Source organism: Ipomoea triloba, chromosome 4 (assembly GCF_003576645.1).
Source record: "Ipomoea triloba cultivar NCNSP0323 chromosome 4, ASM357664v1".
Taxonomy (NCBI): Eukaryota; Viridiplantae; Streptophyta; class Magnoliopsida; order Solanales; family Convolvulaceae; genus Ipomoea; species Ipomoea triloba.
The window spans coordinates 31695899-31722787 of NC_044919.1; the positions used below are offsets into that span (position 1 = coordinate 31695899).

The window sequence follows — 26889 nt, forward strand, 5'->3', positions numbered from 1 at the left end:
GGGGGGGGGGGGGGGGGGGGGGGTATAAATAAGAATAAGTCATGTAAGGATATATGGCCGGGGTAGAAATTGGGAGTTTGTATAGTATGAAGTATTATCAAACGGAAGTTTTTCAACTAAAGAATAATTATTGGATTGAGTTTAAATCTCTTGTTGGCTTCCAAAACCAAAGCCAAAAGGTACATGTTTGCCTGGAAGGGTGACTAAATGGGTGAAACATGCATGATTCTCTTGCCAATACCCTTTTAGTCAAGTTCAATTCGTTGTATGAGGTCTCTCTAATACGATTTTTCTATCATGTTATATATTTCTGTGATATTATATATAGAGTTTACCCAATACATGCACTCAATCTAGTTTTCTAAAAGAATTTAAAAAAAATACTATTAATAATGAGAAAGATATCGTTAGAGAAGACAGAGGAGTGACATGTATGTCATTCCATACAATTGGACAAAAAACTGTAAATGTGATGGGTTTTTTGTGGGCACCAGACACTAGTCCTTCCACCTAATGGGTCGCTGGGTCATTTTAATTTACCCATCGAATATCTTATCGGACTGAGGTGTAGGGACTTGGGAGTGAGGAAATTTTGTCTTTTGTGAGCAAGACAAAGAAACTTTAGATAATATATATATATATATATATATATATATCATTTAAATCATTTTTATTCCGATACAATTGATCTTTTAATTAATAGAATATTGTTTGAATTTCCAGCTGATTAGCAGGGAATTTTTTTTTAAATATTGATCTAATTAATACTCAGTACCAAATAATCACCTTCCCTAACTGCCTAAACCATTGATTGCAAAAATTAGTAACTAACACACCTCAAACTTCAACCACTGTTTCATTATCCTTAAAAAAACATTATTATCATACATTTATAGATCAGTGCTTAACAGCTCTAAACGAAACTCATCAAGTCCAAATTGCAGTTCAAGAAGCTGCCACTAATTTCATGGTTTGGCTAACCATCTGTCTCATCATTTTATTTATTGTTTTAATATTACTTCTTTACCAACTAACTACTATACAACAATCGAATCTTTTGTATCTTAAACACTCAACATTTGTTTGTTTTGATAAAAATTATTAAAATTTGTTGGCCCAACATGAGTTAATTCAGCTCACCGCAACAGTTACAGGACCTCAAATAAGAACTTCTGAACTTGTATGTGACTAACATTTAAAAGTGGCATGCATTGGATGGTAAAGTATACAGTGAGATAGTTGACTTTGTAACGATTCGGAATAACTCCATCCAAGTTTGTCAGACAGTTGGCTTTGTAATCTTTTAAGGTTGGAAGTTATCTATTGTTTTTCTTAGTTAGAACCGATCAACTATGGGCAAATTTGTTTTAACAAGTGCTAACTATGTTGGTCGAATAGTTGACTTGGTAATTCCAAAATTTTAATTTAAAGTTTAACTTTTCGTAAAGCTATCTATTGACTTTCTTAGTTTAAGCTGGTCAGCTCCAGTCAACTATGGATACTTAACCCTATTTTAACAATAGTGTTGTGGCTAGTGAGATGAATCTTTGGTAGTTCCAACACTTGTTGACAACCTAGTAATGTTGCTCCTAGTTACATGTGATTTAGTTAGAATCTTCGTCGTTGGTTCAACACTTTAGTGACAACCTAGTGGGTGAACCAAAACCACTTCCATGCATGATTGTTTTCTTTCATTGTGACAAGAATCTTCGCATCAGATCGATCCCAATTCATTGCCACGCACCCATCAACCTAGTATAAATACAAACTCCAAGAATCACCTCTCATCAATACCATCAAACTAACTACACAAGAAGCACAATGGAGGCTTGCACAAAGTCTCTGTTTCTTTTCGCCATTTTTGGTTTTGTAAGCAGCTGTGCAGCTACCTTTCTAAGCGGAGAAACTCATTACCACGAGTTCGTTGTACGTTATTTTTCTTCAGTTTCTCACTATAATCAAACATACAATATGTAAAATATAAATGATGCGTGCAGTGTAATTATTAGCTTAGCCTTTCTGTTAACTGTTGGACGTGCAAACAGATTCAAGCAACCCCAGAGAAGAGGCTGTGCAAAACCCATAGCATTATCACAGTGAACGGCCAATTCCCGGGGCCTACCCTTGAAGTAAGAAATGGTGACACTCTTGTTATCAAAGTCATCAATGCTGCTCGTTACAACGCTACCCTCCACTGGTAATAGATTTTGTGTGAATTACTGGTTATTATGTAAGATAGTAAAGCTTATATTTGTGCTGCATTATCTTTCAGGCATGGAATAAGACAGATTGGAAGCCAATGGGCAGATGGCCCAGAATACATAACGCAATGTCCCATTCAACCCGGGGCAGAATACACGTACCGGTTCACGATTCAGAAACAAGAAGGGACTTTATGGTGGCATGCACACAGCAGATGGCTTAGAGCTACTGTGTATGGAGCCATTGTGATCTACCCCAGATTGGGTGTTCCATACCCTTTCCCTAAACCTGACAAGGAAATCCCTATTCTTCTTGGTAATTAAACAAAACTAACTCTGAATCTAGCTTGTTTCTGATAGCAAGTATATATGTTTAACGAGAAATTATGGTTATATATGGTCCAGGGGAATGGTGGGAGAGAGACATTTTTAGTGTGATGAGGCAGGCAACATTCTCAGGAGCAGCTCCCAATGTTTCTGATGCTTACACCATCAATGGCTGGCCTGGTGATCTGTATACATGCCACAGAGGTAATTTGCAGCATTTAAATACTGATTTCTAGCTGTGGGCGTGTTGAACATAAATGTGTAATCCAACTATCAGCTTAGACTTTTAGTTGAGATGGAGCACATGCTTCAATTTGATATCAGGTCATGCGTTTATATGCTCAACGCCCTGAATTGAACTTGGATGCAGGGATCACAAAAGTCCAAGTGAACAGTGGTGAGACTGTTCTTCTGAGAGTGATCAATGCTGCACTGAACCAACAGCTGTTCTTCAGTGTGGCAAACCACATATTTACTGTGGTTGAAGTGGATGCTGCATACACAAAGCCTTTCCCCTCCAATGTCATCATGTTAGGGCCAGGACAGACTACCAATGTCCTCATCACTGCCAACCAGCGCCCCGGCCGCTATTACATGGCGGCGAGTGCCTATGCCACCGCTCAGGGGGCGCCATTTGACAACACGACTGCCACTGCTGTCCTTGAGTACACGACATCATCATCGTCATCAGCTTCTTCTCCGGGTAGTGCAGGCGCCCTCCTGCCTCGCCTCCCGGCTAACAATGACACAGCCACAGTCACTGCCTTCACAAGCCAGCTGAGAAGCCTTCCCACTAATATGCTCACCACTCCACTCCCTCTCATAATTGAGCATAGTCTGTTTTTCACTGTGGGGTTAGGATTTGTGAACTGCATCCCGGGGCCTAGATGCCAAGGCCCGAATGGCACCCGCTTTGCAGCGAGCATGAACAACGTCTCGTTTGTTCTCCCTCGACGGGCTTCCATACTTCAGGCCTATTACAACAACATCCCTGGAATTTTCACCACAGACTTCCCCCCTGTACCACCCGTGCAGTTTAACTACACGGGGAATGTTCCTCGCGCCCTGTGGCAGCCTCGGTTTGGGACTAAAGTCTACAAGGTGAAATTTGGCTCCACTGTGCAGATTGTGCTGCAAGATACAGGGATTTTCTCGACGGAAGACCACCCCATACACCTCCATGGCTACCATTTCTACATAGTTGGACAGGGCTTTGGAAACTTCAACCCCGGCACAGATCCAGCAAGTTTCAACCTTATTGATCCTCCACTAAGGAACACAATCGATGTCCCCGTTGGAGGGTGGGCAGCTATACGCTTCGTGGCTGATAATCCCGGTAATGTACCCTATAAACAACAAACTAACATTACTTAACACACATCATTCGATTTTATATATGACAGACAATAATGCAGACTCACTTGATTGAAAACAGGAGTTTGGTTGATGCATTGCCACATCGATTCCCATCTTACATGGGGCTTGGCCATGTCCTTCTTGGTCGAGAATGGAATCACTGAGTGGGAAACAGTTCCACCTCCTCCAGCAGATCTGCCTCGCTGCTGAACTAATAATGGAAACCACGAGACGCCAAAATCAGCTTATCTGCAGTTCTATCTAGTACTGGTTTCGTTTCGTCTCATATTCTCTATCATTTGTTAACTACTACCTGAGCTTTTATGTTTCCATGTATTCTGTTTCTTTGTCATGTTAGTATACTTTAGCCGGGCAATTCTTGATTTTCAACTACTAAAGAAGGGAAATGATGTATTATTTCAGATTCTTGATTGAGTTTATTGATTGCTATCTTAGCTTTAGCTTGTATTTTCTGAGTCCACAACGAACAATGAAAACTGAAAAACTGCTAAGTTCACAGAATCTGGCAAGAAGAAACTAGGGGGAATCAGTAATATAGAAACACTGTGAAGCACAAACAGTAAGCTATCTAGCATTCAAAAAAACATACATATATGTTTACAATGATGTACATACATAGTAACATTTACCAATGCTTCTTTGGCTAATAATACATACATGGTAAGAGACCTTTAGTACTAAAGACACCATGGCAATTTCCCAATGAAAGCACTACAAGTGCTTTCGCGGCCTCTTAGAATCTGCTGTTGCACTACCAAAATAGAAGATGTACTGCCTAAATCTGAATTGGCCACATAATCTCCTATAACACCTAATTCTGGGTTTTGGCTCCAGTCTGTTAGTCCTTCTATAATCATTGGATTTATGCCCTGTTTCCTACCAAGGATCCAAAGATCGAAGTGGTCATCTTTCATTGACTGAATCGCAGTCAGGGTTTCCTCCCCATTTTTCACTACTGCCTCCCTATAAACAACTTGGCGGTTGGCTTCATTCTTCACCCAGAACCATGTGACTAGTCCATCATCTAGCTTCTTTTCCATCTCGTTGTCCCCCTCACCGTCGTGAGAGAGGAAGCGGATGACAGTGAGGGATACGTCTGGCTTGGCAGCCATCCTATCAGCACACACAAGAGCCTCGCGAGAATCAGCCCCTCCCAAGAAGAGGAAAGCGAAATGATGCTTTGAGCGCCTTGTGGGGAAGTTGATGGTGTGGCTATGAGCAAAGCCCCTATCCACAAGTATGGCAACCGAGCAAGGGGCATGTGATAATACACTAGCGGCGACAGATTCACTTGCTTGAGTTGCTTCAGACTCCACCTCCCCTCCTTCAGAGGATACGTGAAATGGCAAGATAATCAGAGAAGCCTTCATCATAAGGGCTAACTCACACACATCTTGGTACATGCTTCTCTTTGGCGATATTGTTGTGTAAGAATTAATCTTGATGTTCCCCCCGCTTGTACTACTTTCCTGGAAGAGCTTCAATGCATTGTGTATTGGGTTTTGGTTAGCAGCTTGGTCAGACTGCTGCTCCTGATCAACCTGATGATCTATGAAAACAGGCACAGCTCGGGCGACTAGATCAACTAGGTGTATGGCATGAACCGAGAAAGGACTATTCACCGTTGGATTGGAGACTTCAATGAGCTTGATCAGCCCAGGTATATCATCCTCATCATTTATACACGCCACCATGCTCAATTCAGCATTTGCAGCGGTGTGCTGAACATTCCTTCGATTGTTCACCCTATAAGGCCTCGTTGGATCATAAAGTACACTGATCAAAGGCGAGGATATGCCTGTGACCACTAGTGTCATCAGCACCAGCATCGCGTAAAAAGGAGGCGTTATCACCTGCATCCACACCCACATCTCTCTTGGAATACATAACATTGGAGATTTAAGAATGCGATACAAATTAATATAAGTAAATAAATGAAGAAGAAACCAGAGAGACTGAGAGAGTACCTTCGTATCCATCCAATGCAAATACAGCAAAATTTCCGTTTGGCCTCTAAGACCCAGAATGAGGCCAAAAGCCAGAGTATCTCTTAGTGGCAAGTTCAAGAAACGAGAACTCAAAAGAACAGAAAGCAACTTAGTTGTATAACCAACTATAACCATTATGAAAATGGGGCGCAAATTGGTCCATTGGCCAATCATGCCAGGTACAAATGTGACGGTTCCAATGTATGCATATGAGAATGGCATCAGAACCTCTGTAACAATTGTCTCAGACTTTTCCACAATAGTTGCCCCTAATGGAGGGCCTTCAGGAACTGCCAATCCAAACCACAACGGCCCGTTGGCCATGGATAATCCCAAAAAATCAGATATAAATCCAATCACCAGGACACCTAACAATATGGCAATCACATAAATCTGATCCACCGGTTTCCCTTCAGGTGTCATCCTCACTATCCAAATCATGGCCTGTCGAAGGCCTAGAAAGATTGATGCCGTTACAACTATAAACGAAACTATAAACCCCACACCAGCAAAAGTCTTGAACTCCATTTGTTTGGATGCATCAAACACAGTTAAGAATTGAATCCCAATCACATGGCTGATGACTGCCATAGACAATGACATCCTACCAATCTCTGAGCTAAGGAGATTGAACTCTTTGATGATGTGATAGATAACTGGAAATGATGTTAATGCAAACTCAGAAGTAACCCCAAGAATGGAAGAAGCTTTTGCTAGCTCCTTTCCCATGGACTTTCTGAAAGCTATTGCAACTAAAATATTACACAGCAAAGGAATACCAATTGTGATAACCACTGCGTACCAATGCTTTCTTCCTACCCTCCTTAGAATCCCAAGATCTGTCCTCACCCCAGATAGGAAGAAGAAATAAACGAATCCAATAAGCCCTAGATTTCTGGTAAGAAATTGACCTTTATCATGTAACATATATTTCCGGAAGGTCGCGTTGAGTCCCAGAACCGATGGCCCCATAATTACACCACCCTAAAAACACACCTCCATAAGTATATATATTATGCCTATATGTAATTATTCAAATCTAAAATTTACAATATGATTTCTACCTGAAATTCATCAAACAATAAGCACTGTATTATTATGCATACAATCTATAGAATCCACAATTTCCCAATCAAGTTGTTCACGCTGATTTGATAACCACAACATTAAGTTCGACTTCTAGCTGGAGCGACTCATGGAGGTTCTTAGTTTGAGTTTATCAACCTACCGAAAACTTACCACTATGCCAAAATTATTGGTAAGCACTTGATTCTAATAAGTGGTATCAGAGTAGAGGGTCAAGACCAGCACCCCTATCCTACGTATAAGGTAATAAAGTTTCGTTATTGTGCATTAGGTAGTAGTTATAGCTTTTTAAGCGAACAGTGACTAGGGTTATAAGGCGGGATTTACAGGTGCATAGCAAAAGAGAAGGTGATGATGATGATGCAAACAATAGAATGGGTGTAAAGAAAGGAACTTACTAGGATTTCGCAGACGATTCGGGGCTGGCGGAGTGGCTTGAGAAGAATACGAAGGAAGAGCGTGATGAGCGCGACGAAGAAAACCGTTGCATAAAATCGGGGTATGGTGTGAAAAAAAGGGTTATCGCCATAGAAGACGCTGTGGGGGCGGTTCGTTAGAGCCGGCTGACATATCAACAATCCCTTCCTGATCAGCTCGAGTTCGACCTGCGGTGGGAAGCTCGTGTTCACCATTGCTCGATATATATATATATATGAGGATGCTTGCTAGGGATTATTGAAGAAGCTAAGCTATGGAATCCCCTGCACTGCTAGCTACGCTGTTCATCATCGACAACGACAGGATTGGAAATTGGAAGAGAGAGAAAACCCTAAAGCTGGGCCACGAAAACCCTAAACTATAGTTTGTGTACATTCTGCCAGTATTGGACGTGCGCTCCAGAGCGAAACGCTCTGCTTTGCTTTCACCCTTCGCTTCATGGCCGTTCAACTTCCATCATTTGTGTTTCTTCATCAGCTTTTTTCATCTTAAGCTGCTCCCGCGGCACACGGTGTTTAGTGTGCTCTCTTTGAATGGACCGTTGGATCCAAAACCCATGGCCCCACAATCGCACTATCGACCACCCCATTTAGTAATGTCAAACCCAATCTATATTTTTACTACAAATTATTCTGGATCCATATCCAGAATACATAATTTAAATATTGAATAATATAATGTATATACTGAATGTTCACAATTTATATATTAAATATATATAATTTAAATTGTGAATATTTAGTATATAAATTGTGATAAATTTACCTTGCAATGTGAATTTGATTTCATCGTATAACTAATGTTTGTACACTATCAATCGGGCCAACACATATTGGATAAGAATGTTATGAAATTTTCTACCCAATTGGGCTCAGTAGACTCATTAGTAATGTGTCAAAGCAATTGTTTTACTGTGTGGATCAGTCCATCATGATTCATGAGCATTGTGAATGCTTGCCCGGTCAGATTGAATTGTAATATTGTGGATCAGGATCTACAATGCACTATGAACTCTGTTTCAATACATAGAATTTAATTTTATAATGTACAAAATTTATATTCATAATGCATAAAATTCATGTTCATAGTACACATACACATAAGCAAGATATAACGAATATGAATTATGTGCATTACAAATATGAATTATGTGCATTATGTTAAGTGTTTAATTAATGTTCATTATACCGTGTTTATGTGTATGTGTATTATGAACATGAATTCTGTACTTTATAAAGTCAAATTTTGTATATATGTTCATTATACCATGTTTATGTGTATGTGTATTATGAACATGAATTTTGCACATTATAAAAATAATTTCTGTACATTATGAAGTCAAAATCTGTATATATATTAGATCAAGGTCTACAATGTATTATGGACCCTGGTCCATGATATAAATTTATGTGATTAATATATTATGTACTTTCACTACTAAAATTTACATAATATGTTAAGTGAAAATACATCATATGTTAAATATATATACATAATCTATTAACTGAAATTACATAATATGTTAATTGTACGTACAAAATCTAAATTAAGATTAGACGGTGAATCTTGGAACACATTATAATTAACAGTGTCAAAGAACAGCAGAGCCAACCAATATTGGATAAAAATATATATAATGCTACTCTGTATAAAGTTATCTTAAAAGAAAAATTGGGTTGGTGTGACTTGTGAGTTGTGAGTGTCAATTGACAAGAAGCGAGACCATATGGCATTACTTAGGTTGCAAACCAATTATAATATACGATAAGAAGTATGCAATCTTAGCCTGATTATTTGGACAATTGACTAAGTATAATTATCAGTAAAATTAAAATTGTTTTTTTTTTGTTTTGTTTTGTTTTTAATTTGTTTGAGTCAATCAGCGACAACCTAAATTGATATATATACCTCACAAAATGTATTGATGTTGAATTCAAAATGTGGGGTTGTTGGAGAATAGCAAGAATTGATGAATAAATTAAAAACCCAATGCGTTTGCATTGCGCTTGATTTTATGTTCTTCTGCGTTTTTATGTTCTTTAATGCCTGGGGCTAATAACAGGACTCAGCGAGAATACAGCCGCCATTTGCAGGCCAGTGTAGGGGCCGCCTATCAAAACGTTGACCATGGACCTGGAAGCTGACACCATTGAGCAGCAAATGTAAAATACACAGATAATATTTATGTCTAATTGGTTTTGTGATACGAAACGACTTTTAAATAAAAGTGAATAAAAAAAAACTTCATAGACTTTCTAAAACTTATTTCAAACATTTACTCCCGGCCACTTGTGTCCAAATTTGATTGGAGTAAGAAAAAAGAATGAATAAACACCATGACCCATTATTAAATTAAGCAATCAAGGTGTGTCACGCCATAGAGGGTGGAAAATGAAAGTAGGAATTGAGAGTTCATGTATAATTACTCTATAAAAGAAACACCAGGCTATATATGAAAAATATGGTTGCACCACTCTAATAATATCAGGGACTAATGCCTTTCATACTGTCTTCCACATTTTCTCCATCCACGCATGGTTTCATCTAATTCAATCGAGTATTGATCTCTATATTTGTTAAATTTCATGGCTCTAAATTCTCTACTAACCGTTCCTAAATAGCTTTAATGATGGAAGTGCAAATAAGAGTTCTTCTCATTGCCATTCTATCATAGTATAACTTCTTTTTTATATGGTACACTTTGCTACACTCAAATTTTCAACACCCAAATATTTATTTCAAGAAGAAGTACATTCAAACTCGCATTGTATTTGACAAGCACCTTGTGTTCAAATATTTGCCATACTATCATAGTACACCTTCTTTTTCATATGTGCATGTAGTGACCTTCCCCATTTGGAAGGTCATGAGTTTAAGTCTCAAGGCAATATCGATATTAATTCATTGTGCTTCAGCACAATATGTCCCAGTTTTTTTTCGTTTTGTTTTGTTTTTTTTTTTTTTTTTTTTTTNTTTTTTTTTTTTTTTTTTTTTTTTTTTTTTTTGCGATATCTACAAAAAGCCCAAATTGTAGGAGCACTTCACACATTATCCCTCCTTTCTCATCTTCTTATCCAACAAGGCAAAATTCTATCAAAAACCCCCCAGAAAAAAAAAAAATTGTTGACGTTACTCTAATAACCTGTAATATTTCATAGTTTCGTTGTTAGAGAAATTGAAATATTGTTTTCAAAAAAAAGAGAAATTGAAATATAAAAACGTGTTATATTGATTTAATATGTTTGAATTTGAGGTGATATGACGAAACTTGGTAAATTTGAAACAACCTAAGCTACTATACTTAGGCTGACACACTGCCACAACTTTCACAACTGAGATAGTCAGGTGATGTTTGAGACTGCAGTCAGACCACGTATCCATGCATGCATTCCTATGAAAATTAAATTAAAGGACAAAAACAAGAAAAATAGGTGAATTGACAATACATATAAGTATAGTATATATTATTAGTATGGTGGAGTTGGAACAGTGAGGAGAGTGATGATCAAACAGTATATCATTTGTTTTCTTCTATCTGGATCATCATGGAGGACAACCCCAAAACACCACCTTTTTTTTTTTTTTTTTTTTTTGCAGAAATACCCATCTTATCTTTCAAGGGAGAGATGGAGATTAAAAATTATTGAGCGGAGGTACGGAGAGTGAGATCCAGTCAGTATCCTGTCACTCAGTAAGTAAAAATATATAATTGTGTCTTCATTTACTAATTATAATTTTTTCGGCAAAATAATAGTAAACGTTGTTTCGTCGGTCAATTCGTATAAGAACATGTCACTAGTTAGTTGATGATTGATAGGTGTTGAGGATTGTACGTTGGACAGGTTTCCGTTAGCTGACAAGTGCTAGAGATTAAAATCAAACTTATGAATTAATATAATCATCATATGATGATGATCACAGCTAGCAAGCTGCAAAGGAAGATCAAAATCACATCAAGAACATCCAAACAAATTGATCTGAGCTTATAATATAATCTTCATTCTCATTCAATTCTGATGGAAAGCTGGGTATGAAGTATATATGAGCACCATCATTATCTTATGTCAAGATTTTGTATATATCATGTGGCCAGGAACAGTTGTGCTGGTTTCTTTGTCCCCATACAGAGAGGCAAGCAGTGCACCCTAAAGTAACATCAACTTTCTTAATCCCCACAAATTAACCTGGAAAAGTCGATCTCCCTAATCCCGGCCTTACACGTGGCTCGTAATCCCTCATTGCAAGATCGAACATATAATTCATGGATAAGGATGTTACATTAAAATAAGATTCAGAGTCCCATGCCAATGTTTGCCATCATATTCATAATCCAGAAGTCAAGAATAAAGATAGAAATAAAAGAATTTAAGTGGTTTAGCGGTCTGAATCATGTATGTATAGTACAAAATTGTCCTTGTACCGTCATAAACAATATCTTTCCCATAGAATATAAGAATTATGGCCATCTTTCTGGGCTTGTACATGCATATTCATGCTTGTTAATGACAGATTAAGTAAAAATTAACAGACTGATGTGATATTAGGGACATGATAATACTTGATTAGCCAGCTTAGCTTTCTGGCTATCATTATTATTAGTTTAAAAGAAAAGGACTTATTTAGATTGTGACTTCAATTCCATCCCGGAGAAGCTAAGGAGATAATCATATATAATCAATATACTTTATATACTTTATATATATGCTAGACAAGTATACCTTTCTAGGGTTGTAATCAAAATAAAAGAAGAAATTTAACTGAAAAGCCATATAGTCTTAAGTCCAATAATATAAAAGTTAGTTCGATGGTGGAGGCATGATCCCAACTTTGGTAGTAAGTTGATGTGAGATCAATCGTATCATAAACACTAGCTCAAAATTAAATAGAGATATGATCTTAACTTAAGTATTATTTTACAATTTCTTAGTGAATTGATATATGATCTATCATAAACGCTAGTTAGAGTGGAAGCCTGACTCCAACTTAAGAATTACTTCACAAAATTTTAGTGAGCTTATGTGAGAGTGAGATCATATCATAAATGTTAGCTCGAGAGTGGAAGTATGACCCTAACTTAACTGCTACTCCTATTTTCAATTCACAATTTCTTAGTAAACTGATGTGAGATTATATCATAAACGCTAGTTCGAGAGTGTAAATCAGACCCTATCTTAAATACTATTTTACAATTTCTTAGTGATGAGTTGACGTGGATCATATCATAAACGCGGCTAGGGAGAATTATCCAAGATTTGGAATAGAAAAAGGAGTCAAATATCCCACAGCTACTCTGATTCTGGCAACAATAAAGCCTGCAGCTAAATTTAAGTCAAACGTTCAGCCCTCAGATCAGCAGCAGATCAGAAGCATGAAATTAAAGGGAAAATAAAAGGCAGAAGAAAAACAGAAAATAAAAGAATCAAAACCCTAGCTAGCTAGCTAGCTAGCTAGGTAGCCATAACTCCTGGCTGCCAAGCTTTTCAGTCCTCTACTTGCATCTGCAGATCAGAATTCTTGAAATCTCAGAGGGCATTTACACCACTCTCAAACCCCATTTACCAAATCCCCATTTATGACTTTAAACCACAAAGAAACAATACCCCATTTTAATTACCCTCCATCTGCAAAAAAACAGGCCAAATGTACCCTAGAAATTAAAGAATGATTTTATTATATGCCATATAATGCATGCACTCTCTCTTAATTATTTCTCCATTGTTGTGATGTGACAGGTTTTTAAAGCCTTTTTACCAACTCATATATATATATCCTTCCACTTTAGGGAGTGGATGGATAAGAATGAATGCAAACATCCAAGAATCTTAAACATATATATCAGAATCAAATAAAAATATAGGTATATATATGGTACATACACATCATTGTGAGAGAGACTAAACGCATATACATAATGGGTTGATGATATAATATCCAAAAACATATTAGCTAGGTCAGGGCTAATAAGATATGGATCATAACTCAAACCCATTGTATAGAGTACATATATCATATGTATGTATGCATATTCATGGCAGACAAGTTAATATAATGTTGTCATGTTCTTGCTGCTTTAGTTTAAATTTATCAAACCCACAGGATTACTCACATGTGACCTCAAATGCCCAATATTCTAGTCTTGTAAAGAAGAAAAAGGTGTTTGAATATACTCCAACATAGTAATTGCTTAGAAAAGTAAGCAGCTAGCTAGGCAGACCTCTAAAATTATGATACTTATTTGGAAACCGTACCCCTTGAATTTTTCCCTCTCACAAGAGAAATAGAGATAGAAACAACACTTTTTTTGCAAGAAAATTCCGCCGTCGCCATTATCTGAAAGTGTGTACTAAGTAAACTCTAATCGTATTAGTTTAGGAAGACTCAATGCTACAGGCTTGATCAAGAGAATATTGACAAGAATTGAACTCGTGACATTCTTCTACGAGAATCGTGCACCCTACTGGACCACCCATTTCGAGGGGAGCCAATACATTTTGAGTGTATAGCAAGAGGAACAACCTAAGAAACTAACTGAATATTATGTTTAGATTAAACTAGATCTTTGACATTCTTAATCCTAATTAAACCAGATAAAACTATGTTATATATCCTAGGAAGATCTCTTGAGATCATTCAAGCTTTCTTGTTTTGGGTTCGTTCCTCTAGAGTCTAAAGCACTGAAAAATCAATCTTTACAGCGAACAGAAGATCTGACTGATCATCAGATCAAAGATGTTGATCTGATACACACATATGACTTAGATTATGTCTGGATGGTATGTGTGATCTTTCAAAACAACATACGCACTATTAAGATCTTATGCCAAAAGCTATAGCTAGTAGTAAATTCTCAACTTTATTTCTTTATATCGCCACACATTTTCGAGACATTAGATGCTGGACTTGGCCTATTTAAGCCTTTTACCGACCTCTACCCAACAATCCCTCAGTCACTGGGTGCTAAACTTGGCCTTTACCAGCCTCTGCCACATATATAATACATCCATGTCCCAGAGCTCATAATCACAGAAAGATTAATCTTTATGAGACTGATTAAACACAAGCTAAGAATTAAGAAAGCATAAAAAGAACCCTAATCCATATATATATGCTCATGTATATACACATATGTTGAGGGAGATGGGAGTGATTGAAGAGAGGAGACTTAGCTTGTTTCTGGAGATTGCATTGCTGCTCTACAAGTCTGAGAGTTATGAGGAAATTAGTAAGGAGGAGCCGTGAGGCTCAGGATGGATAGCGCCACTAATCTATATACAGATAAGTTATAAATCCATGGCGCTATCCCTCCTGAGCTTTACAGATCCTTCATTACTGCAGCTTGGACATAAATATCAGATCTTATATCTTTATTTGATTGTGTATGTGTAGAACAGGAGTGGGGTGGAGAGAAAGAAGAGGGTAGGAGTGTATTTATAGGATGGAGGAGGGGTGGGGATAGGCCATAGCTAGCTAGATTACATTGTTGAACTCAACTAATTTATTACATGCGCCATATTTATAGATTATCTATCTATCTATCTATCATATTGTATTTTAATTTTAATAATGGAAAAGAAACTGTGCTTTTAAAACTCTTGTTACATGTGAAATGACTTATTAAAAAAATGGTTGGGGGCATTACGTTTAATCTAATTTACCAAAAGAATGTAAGTGGGAGTAGGTCCAACAATAACAAGTACAAATTGTATTGTGTACACAGAGCAGACTAGAGCGGTTGACTTCTTAATTATTTGTTCAGTCCACCACGTGTGGAGTTACAACTAATTGACAATTCTCTTATTGGTTTTCGAGTTGTGTTGTATTGAGGTTGCAAGGCCTAGGAGGGTGCATGTTTTGAGCTAGGGGCCGGCTTGACAGTGTTTTCTATGTATACCTTCCCCTATTGATTAAAAAAATTTATATATAGCAAACTCCAGTAAAGTTTAATTTGTTAGACTATTGACTTGACAATCACAAAAAATCAGCTGCTATGAGCAACTTATGCTGGTTTAATTTAGCTCCTTGCGGTTTTACATACACCCTTCAGTATAGTAATTATGAATTTTCATCGTCACTAAAAAATCACTCTATATATCATGATTTATTGAATAGTTTGATTATATATCATGATTTATTGAATAGTTTGATTTGAATCAGTTAAGTAAAGTTAAAAAGTAGTGTTTACAATTAAAAATTATTCTGGATGTAACATTAGAATACAAGTCATTTGTATGTATACTAATTGGTCGGCCGACAAAAATTGTGACATAGTTAGATTTTATATACTAAAATATTAGGCAGATGATTATATTGGTCAAACGCCAGGAGCTGCTTAATTGGCAGGGATTGTATTCATTCTATTCATTAATTGATTTATTTTGACCATGATAACTAAAAGACAGTGACATTTATACATGTAAATATGTAAAAATTTGAAAGAATATACTATACGTATTTATTCAAAAACAATGTGTGTTAGGCTTCCTAACCTTAAAAAAAATGCATGTGTGTTTAGCCTTCTTGAATGATCTCTGCGTATTTAGGTAACATCAATCCAAGTTTATTTAGAGTTATATAACATGGATCGGATTCCCTCAAAATGGTGTGGGTTTATCTCAAATTCTTATATTTACATAAATGTCATGGCCATTTTCATTTAAATTCTTGCAGATTTTCAAGAATGATATCGTTTTTTTTTATCAAAACAATGTTTTTTTCTTAAAAATTATTTCATTTTCTCCTAGATGATGCCAATGAAAGTTCTACACATTTACAAAAATGTTATCTTATTTTTTATTTAAATATAGTTCAGTTCTCATGCATCTATCCACTATTTTGTGATGGACAAACTAGATTTGTGAGTCACTATCACTACTTGATGGTATGCAATAGGTAAAATCCGCTCCTATGTAATAGCCCGTAAATCACACAAGAGAGGTAAATATCATTATGAAGACTGTGTGACGAGTTCGACCAAGAGAATATCGACAATCAAGAATCAAACTCGTAACCTTTTTGTATGAGAATACTTCACCCACTTGACCACCCACTCGAGACTTAATTTTATTTTTGATATATTATTATATTGGCTGTACTTTTGGGTGGAGGGACGGATCATTATATTCCTACCACTTTGTCATATACTATACAAATAAAATAAAATAACTTTTTTTAAAAGCGTTAATATTTTTATCTTTAGTTGCAAGCTATACAATTTCTAGTGGATCATATTCACATTTTTTTAAATATTAATTAATGGAATAATATTTTTGTTTTGCACTGCCGTATGGTACATTTGTTAGCATGACTTATAATTTTAGCCAAAAAATATTGAGTTTATTCGATGTCCTTTTGAAGTTTATTTTGAATATTAAACATATTATATTGTTATTCTATTTTTTTTTTTTGGCATTTTAGACTTCAATTGTATTCAGCTCTGTTTTTTTTAATAAATTTATTGTGGTAGTGTTTGACCCAACTTGTGTCGTGACAAACAATACATACATACAATGAATTATTCGTTTCATGGAGAAAATGGTTGATGATATGAGTTCAAATAATACAACAAATTAAAATAATTGGAATATTGAAATGCAAGTTAAATTATTATAGCAATTCAAGTATCGATATTTGGCTGAAAATTTGTCAATTATTGACCATATTTTTATATAAAAAACGACGAAAATTAGCGAATTATTCTGCTCATCAAAGTATTCTAAAATTCGGTTAATTTTTTCTATGGTCTTGAAGAATTACGGATAAAAATTAAGAGATTGAAAGACGCACAATGATCTAACCAATTAGATGATTGAAAAATGCCTGGTGATCTAATTAATTAAATTTTTTGATGGTCTTTGTTGACGAGATGTATGTGTTACTAACCATTTTCAGTGGTAGTTGATAATAATGATGAATGCTTTTTCATATGGATTGCTGGAGAAGTCGAAAGGTCATTTCTAACTAAATTTGTTTTATCGTGTTTTTCAGCGATTGAAGATCTAATAAAACTTTTCAATAGTGAAATATTTTGTGAAATGTGCAGTGAAACTAATAATGTGAGTTACCCAAAGGGCTAATAAAAGCCTAAAAGTGAGGAGGGTTTGAGACATGAAAATTATGGGGAGAGACATATATGTTATGATTATAGTTTGGGTGAAGGATCACTATATAATCGTGGCTCCATTTGTTGTCCTTCAACACCCCAACATCACTCGTGAAATCCATTCTCAATATACTGTCCCGTTTTCTTCAATGTAATAATGATAATATCGGCTCACAATATCATATTAATAAATACTTGAATATTCGTTATATATACACGACAATAACAATATTATGCTTTTATGAATAAAGATTAATCTTAATTTTGAGTTGATACTTGATAACAGTAAAGTATTTTGAATAATGTGACTTTATAACATATTTTAACTAGGAAATGTTGAAAATGCATCTACTCCAATCCTAAGGGTAAAGAGAGATGGTAGGCGTGGAGGGGGAGGGGGGACATTGGGTCGGGGACCGTCTCCCCCCACCCCACCCCACTTCCAATCCCCCTTATATACATGTTAGTACTAGACTTTATATCTTAGCTGGTAATTATCGACCAAATAGTTAACTATTGGGGGAATATGCTAATGAATTCCGCCAACTCCAAGCGGGTCATTCCACTCGGACCCTTAAGTATTACATGATAGGTAAATCTCATTACTCAAAGTTTACAGAAGTAGTTGGGAGTGAAAGCTTGCCCAAAGTTGCCATATAACTCTCCTGGTAGGTTTAAGGGTATGAACTTATTTTATCATGAATATTTTATATTGCTTTTCAAATTGCATTATATTAATTTTCGCTCCTATTCAACCTTATTTCTAACTCCGTCCTTGTCTACTCCCAACATAATACATGCAATGTACCAAAATGTATATTACGTGAATGACATCATGTGACAATTAAGTGTTACAAATATGATATTAAAAAAAAATCCATAACATCAACGTAACGTCAATTAATCAGACAAAATCTCATCATATAATATTTTGAAAAGAAGTTGATACATACAACATTATTGATTATACTTGTGTATTGTAGTGTAGTGTGTGTGGATGAGCATTATATTATATTACAGGCTAGGCCTGCCCCAATATCCCGGGAGTATTCGATCATATCCTATGCAATCTTAAACTAGCTAGTTGTTGTTGTTTATAAGGTACGTGTCAGCAGATATGATATGATTGAGTGGCTTGGTATTATTCCTTTCCAAGCACCATAATTATATTAGGGGATCACTTCAAATATTTTTCGTTTATCTTGTCGTTGCCGCTCAATACAGTCATTATCATTGTGTTGTTGCAATTGCGTGCTTCAAAATCCCATTATATTTTTGGCTTAGAATCATGTGCGAAAGAGTTTTCAGATGAAATATCGAGTGATATCTTAAATCTTGCAAATCAATTCTGTGCGTGGTATTTTTTATAATTCGATCTGTTTAATTTGTCATTCTATACTAGCAAAAACAACATGCCAGAATTTATTTATTTTTACTTGGGATCTCCATCGCATTTGATATCTTTTACGGTGGAGACTCTGGAGTAGTTGCCTGTGCATTCGCGTAGTATGCATGCACTCATGCATTTCTCAGGTAAGACATGATTCTCATATAATCATCATATCAATATATATAATCAGCATCATCAAATACTTTTATTGTCACTACACCAAAATTAAAATTACAATCGATGCTATGTTTTGATGGACTCAAGTCCCTAAGCCTCCATCCAACATATATCAACTTTTTAATATGTTTTTTTCATTAAAGGAGATGAAAAACTACATATATCTATGTTATGGTAGGTTAATATAAGAACATAGAAGTTCTAAGGGCATTGGTTTAGAGGATGAAAAGTCTCACTTAAAACTTGTTTCTCGTGATAAGATATGAATTTGATTTCTACTAAAATGTACCACTAAATTGGCTCGATTTACCCCTTCATGAGACTAAGGCAGGGCAAAATTAAATTATAACATTTTTAATATGCTCCACAACTTATTTCGATCTAAATTCAACATTGTATTACATTATTTATCAATGTAACGTAAAAATGTCGGCATGTTATTGAGTAAAAAATAATCAGAATCTTCTTTTAAAATCAATCCATGAATACATCACACTATACCAGAAGACAATTTCTCTTGAAAACGATAATGGACGATCTACAACATATACCAAAATTGCACCAAGGTATATAAACTATTACTATTTCCTGTGAATTTATAAATCCATGTTGACATGAATTATGCATTAATCTCGTTATATATCAAAGACACATTGCAAATTTGCAATGGAAGATTCGAAGATTGGATTATTGTTGTCAGTTGAAGACAGGGAAAACAGTCCAAAACTCACACAAACTTATACATTAATTTATATTGTAAGTGTATCCTTTTTAATTTCTTGCCAAATGCCATATTCCCATATTATATCGTTTTAAATTAAAAAATTATAAACGTAACAAAAATAAATAAAATTTCAACACGGTATCTATAAAATTATAAAAAGTCCTTGAACAAGTCGGTCAATGTTTTTATTTTTTTTGGGAGGAGGGGATAATAAGGAAAATTTGCAGTTATTACTCGATTATGTGTACTAATTAAGTAAATCCTATAAATCACACAAAAAATGTAAATTGTAATAAGAAAACTTTGTGCGATCGATAGTCGAGTAGTCGCAGTAAAAAGATCTTGAGAGGACATTTACAAAAATCAAACAAATCAAAATCATAATTTTTTGATACAAAAATTATATTTTACGCTTTAAGGTATGAAAATAAGGTTGTTGAATGTTGTATAGTAATTAGTAAACGCCGTTACGTGATTGAATGTCGAGTCGCGACAACGTAACGTGGTCAAATATCTCGTCTTAGCAACCTACACATAATTATTGTTTCTGAGAAAATAATGTTAGAAAAAGGACGCATAAAAATCCGTATCAAAATTCACGTGTCGCACACATTTTGTGACGAGTGAAGACCCCCACACACAACTTGAGCAAACCCTACTTCAAGCACTTTTGTGTTTGAGATCATTGGATTTATTCTTTTAAAGATTTTATGATTTTTTACTGTACTGATTGATATTAATCTAGATTATATTAAGTATTATTGTTATTAATATTGATAATACTTAGTATAACAAAAAATAATACGGAAAAGTTAATTCTAGAAATCGTCCCTTGATATTTATTAATTTGTATTATCGACTTTCAATTTGATTATAAATTATTCTTTGATTATTGATCTTTACAAATTTTCATTTGTTATTTTTAATTTGATCATAAATGGTCCATTAACTATTGATTTTGTTTCAGATTTGGTCATTCGGTTAAATATTAGTTTAGTAAGCGCTAAATTTATATGTAAGAATGTAACAAATTTGAAGCAATTATATTATTTGTTTCATCACCTTTAAATATGTAAATCTGAAGAGACAGTTCTGCTAACTAATTTTTACATTATTACCCTTAAATTTAATGTTTACTAAATGAATATTTAATCGGATGACCTAATCTGAAACAAAATCAATAGTCAAGTGACCATTTATGGTCAAATTGAAAGTTGATAATAAAAATTGGTAAATGTCAATAGTCAATGGATCATTTATTGTCAAATTAAAAGTCGATGATAAAAATTGATAAATGTCAATAGCTAAGAGATTATTTTTGAAATTAACTCCAAAAAATAATACACATATTTATACTTAGTATTATTGATATCGATGACAATAATTGACAGTAAATAAGTTACAGGCGTATATTTGAAAAGTAATAATTGTATTGCTATGCTCAGAGTACAAATATTGTGTTCTCTAGCTTGTTGCAGGGTCTACTATTTATACTAATGCTTACAACATCTCTTTGCTCAGTCTAACAGTCTCCATATATAGTAATTAGGAGCCTACATTAAATGTCTGGTTTTCACTATAATTGTTTCTTGTGCCAAAGTAAATATGCAGTCTGTATGTGGCCCTTGATTTCTTCGGACCGGATATATCTTGCCTAATTATCCTGTCAATAATGTTAGCAAGTTTGAGTAGATGAGTCATGATATGCTACGTCGTATAACTCTAGCAAATAGCTAGGTTAGATTGAGTACATGATAGAAGTATTATTTAGATTGATGAATGTTTGATAATTCAAGAACTAACGATGGTCTATTATTTATTATAAATGAGCTTGAAAATTAAAGTTCCATTATGATCAGTAATAGTATTTTTTTTTAATACAATTAACTCTATTACATTGTAGTATCTGTTCAAACATACTTTCTCAATTTATTGGAGCACAAAGAGTCAGTATCATTACAAGCTAATGGAGCTCCATGCATAGCGAGCATTATGGTGGTGGACTGGGTTACTCACAAGATTGATGTGACACCATTCAAGTTAGTCACGGTATATCGTGATAGCATCTCACTATATATCTTTTTTATTAGTGATGATTAAAAAAGTAAAACTTCTTAGTTTATTTTGAATTATATTAATTAATCAATTAAGTTGTATTTTGATGCTCATAATAGATGTATAATGTATTGCATTGTGGAAGTTGTGTAAGCATCTCCGATCCACACTAAAGGCCGTGTTTCATGCCACACTAAAGGCCGATCCATATATACAATGCACGTACGAGACTGATTAGACCGGAGCCATCTAGCCACCACCGCCATTGGAAATTTGGAGGCCTTAGACATACTTTCTCCTTTAATTTCAACAACGTTGTCTTTTGTAATCATTATAGTATGCTTGTCCAAGATCTACATCTACTAGTGTTGATGCGGCCAATTCCTTATTTTCCACGCTCGAAAAGATGGTTATTCCAACTTCTCGCTCATACCCTGTTATTAAAATATTGACTTTAGGTTAGGTGTTCGACCACTCGATCACAAAATAAATTTGTAGTCTTATTTTTTTCTGTCTTTGTTTACCCAGAGTGGATTAGAGTGTGGGGGTGAAGCTCCTCTGATACGGTGCATGAATAATTTTATAAATGTATTATTAAAATTAATATAATGTTTATAGTCCTAGCATAAATATTTTCTGTAATTATTATGTGAGCATAGACACATTATCAAATCCTGTAACTTTTATATTCTACTCCGTTTTCTGCTTTTCTTCTTGATTTCTATCTCGATTAATATAGACATATTTGAATATTTTACATCCATCAATTAACCATCATTGGTTTTGGTCCAATTATCACGGTTTTGGATGACAATCGTTTCATAATTTTGTAATATTATTAACTATGCATGCTCTTGGAGCAATACCGGGTAAGTTTGGTTAGACAATTAGTTAACTTAGTAATTACAAAATTTAAAGTCATATTTTTCATTTATATGTCTGGCTCATAATAAATCTATACAAGAATCAAACTCATAATCTCCTAGTATAAAAATCACGTTCCATCCTTTTTGAGGCGTGATTCTCTCTTTTATGTTATGTTAAGAGGGTTTGGATTAGAAAGCACAATCGTTATATCATGGACCAGAGTCCACATTGCATTGTGGACCTTAGATCAAATACTTAGAATTTGACTTCACAATGTACGTAATTTGTGTTCATAATTTACATAATTCATGTTCATAATATACACACACATAAACACGATATAATGAACATGAATTTTGTACATTATGAACCTAAATTATGTGTATTATGTTAAATGTTTAATTCATTGTCATTATATTGTGTTTATGTGTAGTATCAACATGAATTATGTGCATAGGTTTGGGTTTTATTTATTTTTCAACTTAAAACTAGTATGGATGTTCTTACCCATATAAATTCTTATTTAATTGTTCCCAAACTGTCAGGATCCACTTCAGAAAGTGGCCTCAATTATGGCCCAGAATGACATGGGCCGTTCACAAGAAACAACGCCCGACACGTGGCCAACGCTCCTCCTCTATTTCGGCTAATGATTTTCCAACCAAACTAATAAAAGTAAAAACCAAAAAATAAAAAATAAAAATAAAAACAAAGTGGTTCCGTGTTCTTCGCAATCAATGGCCACTTCTCTGTCTCTAAGGTGTTCGTTACCTCCATTGCTACCCTCTAATGGCAGCAGTTCTTCGCAATCACTACCCAGAAAACCAGTAGACAGCTTAGCTCTGTACAGCGGTAATGGCAGCTTGGGGAGCTTAAAGCCGATAGTAGTCAATGGCGATCCGCCCACTTTCGTCTCGGCTCCTGGCCGAAGAATCATTGCCGGTTCGTGTTCTATTGTTACCAAGAACTGAACTTTATGCTCATTTTACATGTTTGTTGGTCTAATGGGTCGTGGGTGTTTCTTGAAATGGCTGCGTATGTTGTCTAAGCAGTTTATTGTTATGATCAAATGATTTTTGTGGGGGGTGGCTTTTGTTTTCTTAAAGTAATCGAATGATTGTGTGGGTTTTCAGTTGGGGATTTGCATGGAGATCTTGATAAGGCAAGGCAGGCGTTTGAGATGGCGGGTGTTCTGAGTTCTGATGGTCTATGGATCGGTGGTGAAACGGTATGAGTTTCTTGTTGTAGTCAATGTATACTAGAGTTGATTGGGACTTGGGAAGGAAACTATGGTTAATGTTGTACCCGGGGTTTCTGACCCTATCCTCGAAGAGGTTAACCAGTTTAGGTTGTCCAAGAAGGAAAACCCCTCCCACTGGGAGTCGAACTTGTAATATTTTCCAGGTTGACCAACTTGGTGGGTTGCCCCGAAGACTTGTAACATTCTGTCGACATTTTGACCAACTTAGTTGGGTTGCCCCCGAATCTACTTAACTTAGATTGCCCATATCTGATAGGTTCAAATCAGGAAGGCAAATAGACTCGCCTATTGGACAGTCTAACCAACTTGGCTGGGTTGCCCAAGCTACTGGTTTTTTCATGCTATGAAGTGATTGAAGTCTGTCTTTTTGCATTCATGATAAAGTGTGTTGCTTTTGGGGTTGAAAATTGTGTTCTTCAATTAGGTGTTGGTTCAGCTTGGAGATATACTGGATCGTGGAGAAGATGAACTGGCAATTTTATCCTTGTTGAGGTCAATGGATATCCAGGCAAAAGCTCATGGTGGAGCAGTTTTCCAGGTCCTAAAATTGTTTGGGCAAATTTTCATGCTTATGAGTTATGAGAGTACTAGAAATCAATTGTTTTTTCTTCTCCTGGTTAACTTTTTATCTCTTTTCTCCTTAAAATCTTTTCAAAGTTTAAGCCTTGCTGCATTTACAATTGGAAATCTGATGCTTGGAGGTTTTATGTACTGATTTGGTAATGACAGGTTAATGGAAATCACGAGACCATGAATGTAGAGGGGGACTTCCGATATGTTGATTCTGGGGCGTTCGACGAGTGTGTGTACTTCCTGGAATACTTGGAGGAATATGGACGCGACTGGGAAAAGGCTTTTCCTTGTTGGTTTGCCGAGTGTCATAGATGGAAACGGGAAAGGAAGATGTCTCAGAGTTATTGGGATTCCTGGTCTTTGGTAAAGGTATGTTCTACTCTGCGTGTTTATTTCAAGCAATCCCTTAAACAATGAATAAAACGCCTACACATCTAATTACACTGAAGAAAGTTTCTGTTTAGCATTACTTGTTAGAATAGTCTTCAAGGCAAAAGAAAACGTGGAAGGGGGGGGAGGGAATTGTTAACTAGATTAGTATATATTCATGAGAAACATTGAACCCTTTTGTGTCCTGTCGTTTTCATTTCTTCAATTGATTGTTCTTATTAAGTCCTCCAAATATTAGGACAGCGGCAAAAAGGTGTAATAGCAAGATCAATCCTTCTAAAGCCCGGTGGTCCATTAGCCTCTGAGTTATCACGACATGGTGTGATCCTCAAAGTCGATGACTGGCTCTTCTGCCATGGTGGCACTCTCCCTCATCATGGTAAAACTCGTATTTTCACTTGCATCTACCATTTTGTTACTTGTCGAAACATTTATGATGAATGGTAGAACTTTTGCGGCGTCTGCAGTTGCATATGGCATAGAGAGAATTAACAGAGAAGTCTCGCGTTGGATGAGAGGTCTTAGCGATGGAGAAGACCGTCCAGAGATCCCTTTCATCGCCACCAGAGGCTATGACAGTGTTGTATGGAGCCGGCTGTACTCCAGAGGCAATCCACATATAGAAAACTACCAAAATAATCAGGTCGGTCCATCCTATACTAAAATACTCGTGAATAAATGCTGATTGGAATCGAATCTTTGTGCCAATTGAAATAAAATCCGTGGTGTTGTCAGATCCAATCTATTCTCGAAGAGACACTCCGGGCTGTAGGTGCTAAAGCAATGGTTGTGGGACACACGCCACAACCTATGGGAGCGAATTGGTATTGGATCGCGGCTTACCCCCTCTCAAATTTTTGCTTCTTGAAAATAACAACGAACTTAAGACCCTAACCTTTGCATATTTCATTTCGATCTCATGCAAGTCGCTAATTTTGTTTAACCTGCAGCAAATATAACTGTAGCATATGGTGCATTGATGTGGGAATGTCAAGTGGAGTTCTCGACTCAATGCCTGAGGTGACCCCCGCCCCCATAAAACAGAAAGAAAGAAAAGAAAAAAACGGATTCATTTGAGTTGCTTCTCGAATCTGCATTTATATTTGCATGCTCTTCCATATTTATCTGTTCTCACACGCTTAACATGCCTGTAATTTCTTTCCAGGTTCTCGAAATCAGGGATAATAAAGCGAGGGTGATAAGGAGCAAAAGGGATATGTTCAGTGAACTTCAGGCCATTGATTACACATAGAGATCAGAGTGTAAACACAAAGGTACAATCAAGAAATGTATGACATTTTCCTTTTGGCGCAATTTAAAAGAAACATAGAACAGGTTTCAGGTTGTCAATTAGGCTTCCTAGAATCCATTAGTGCAGTGCAAAACCAGTACAGAAAATTCTGAATCATCGCATTTTTCCACACAGCGGTTGCAATGAAATCTTCTCGTCCTTCATCTTTAGAATCACCATTCAAACTAACGACCCCTCTTGCGTGTTGGCACAGGTTTCGTCCATGGCTCGGTTATCCATCCCTGTGAAACGCCAGTTAGAGAAGACGACAAAAGAGATTTACATCATAGCTGAAGAGGGTCATCAGAACAGGCAGCCTTGAAAGACCTTCACCAAATTCAGCTTACAAAGGAATGGTTAGAGTCTTGTGAAACTGGTTCAATGGAGCAGTTAATCTGCTTATACAATTCCCAAAATTTTGCTTGAAAAAAAGATGTTAAAGTACATAACAAATACAGTTGTAATCACTAACTCCATATATGTAAACTTACCAGTCTTTTGTAAAGGATTAACTCTTGGCAAAATGGCCAAGATTTGTGGTTTAGTGTCACCTGGTTACATTGCCAAGCTCTGGATAACTTTCACTTCAGATTGCTTTTTTCGATTCCCTTTAAACTTTAATTCCATCACAAAAATTAACTCAAT

At 35.8% G+C, this 26889-nt stretch overlaps 3 protein-coding genes across 3 annotated transcripts; 2 read left to right on the forward strand and 1 right to left on the reverse strand.

Moving 5' to 3' along the window:
• The first annotated feature begins 1817 nt into the window (after window positions 1-1817).
• Window positions 1818-4247, forward strand: LOC116017271 (laccase-3-like). The gene is made up of 6 exons (XM_031257818.1): window positions 1818-1926; window positions 2046-2197; window positions 2273-2517; window positions 2607-2732; window positions 2899-3864; window positions 3964-4247. Exons 1-6 carry the CDS (start codon window positions 1822-1824, stop codon window positions 4092-4094), a joined length of 1725 nt encoding a protein of 574 aa, XP_031113678.1. The 5' UTR covers window positions 1818-1821; the 3' UTR covers window positions 4095-4247.
• Window positions 4248-4451: 204 nt separating this feature from the next.
• On the reverse strand, window positions 4452-7867 carry LOC116015129 (cation/H(+) antiporter 24-like). The gene is made up of 3 exons (XM_031255141.1): window positions 7378-7867; window positions 5873-6877; window positions 4452-5758 (listed from the first exon to the last, which is right to left on the reverse strand). Exons 1-3 carry the CDS (start codon window positions 7609-7611, stop codon window positions 4583-4585), a joined length of 2415 nt encoding a protein of 804 aa, XP_031111001.1. The 5' UTR covers window positions 7612-7867; the 3' UTR covers window positions 4452-4582.
• Window positions 7868-23430: 15563 nt separating this feature from the next.
• On the forward strand, window positions 23431-26828 carry LOC116015170 (shewanella-like protein phosphatase 1). Its single transcript, XM_031255196.1, has 10 exons — window positions 23431-23671; window positions 23863-23957; window positions 24415-24528; window positions 24720-24932; window positions 25197-25332; window positions 25421-25596; window positions 25689-25777; window positions 25904-25973; window positions 26119-26227; window positions 26459-26828. Exons 1-9 carry the CDS (start codon window positions 23467-23469, stop codon window positions 26203-26205), a joined length of 1185 nt encoding a protein of 394 aa, XP_031111056.1. The 5' UTR covers window positions 23431-23466; the 3' UTR covers window positions 26206-26227; window positions 26459-26828.
• Window positions 26829-26889: the final 61 nt, after the last annotated feature.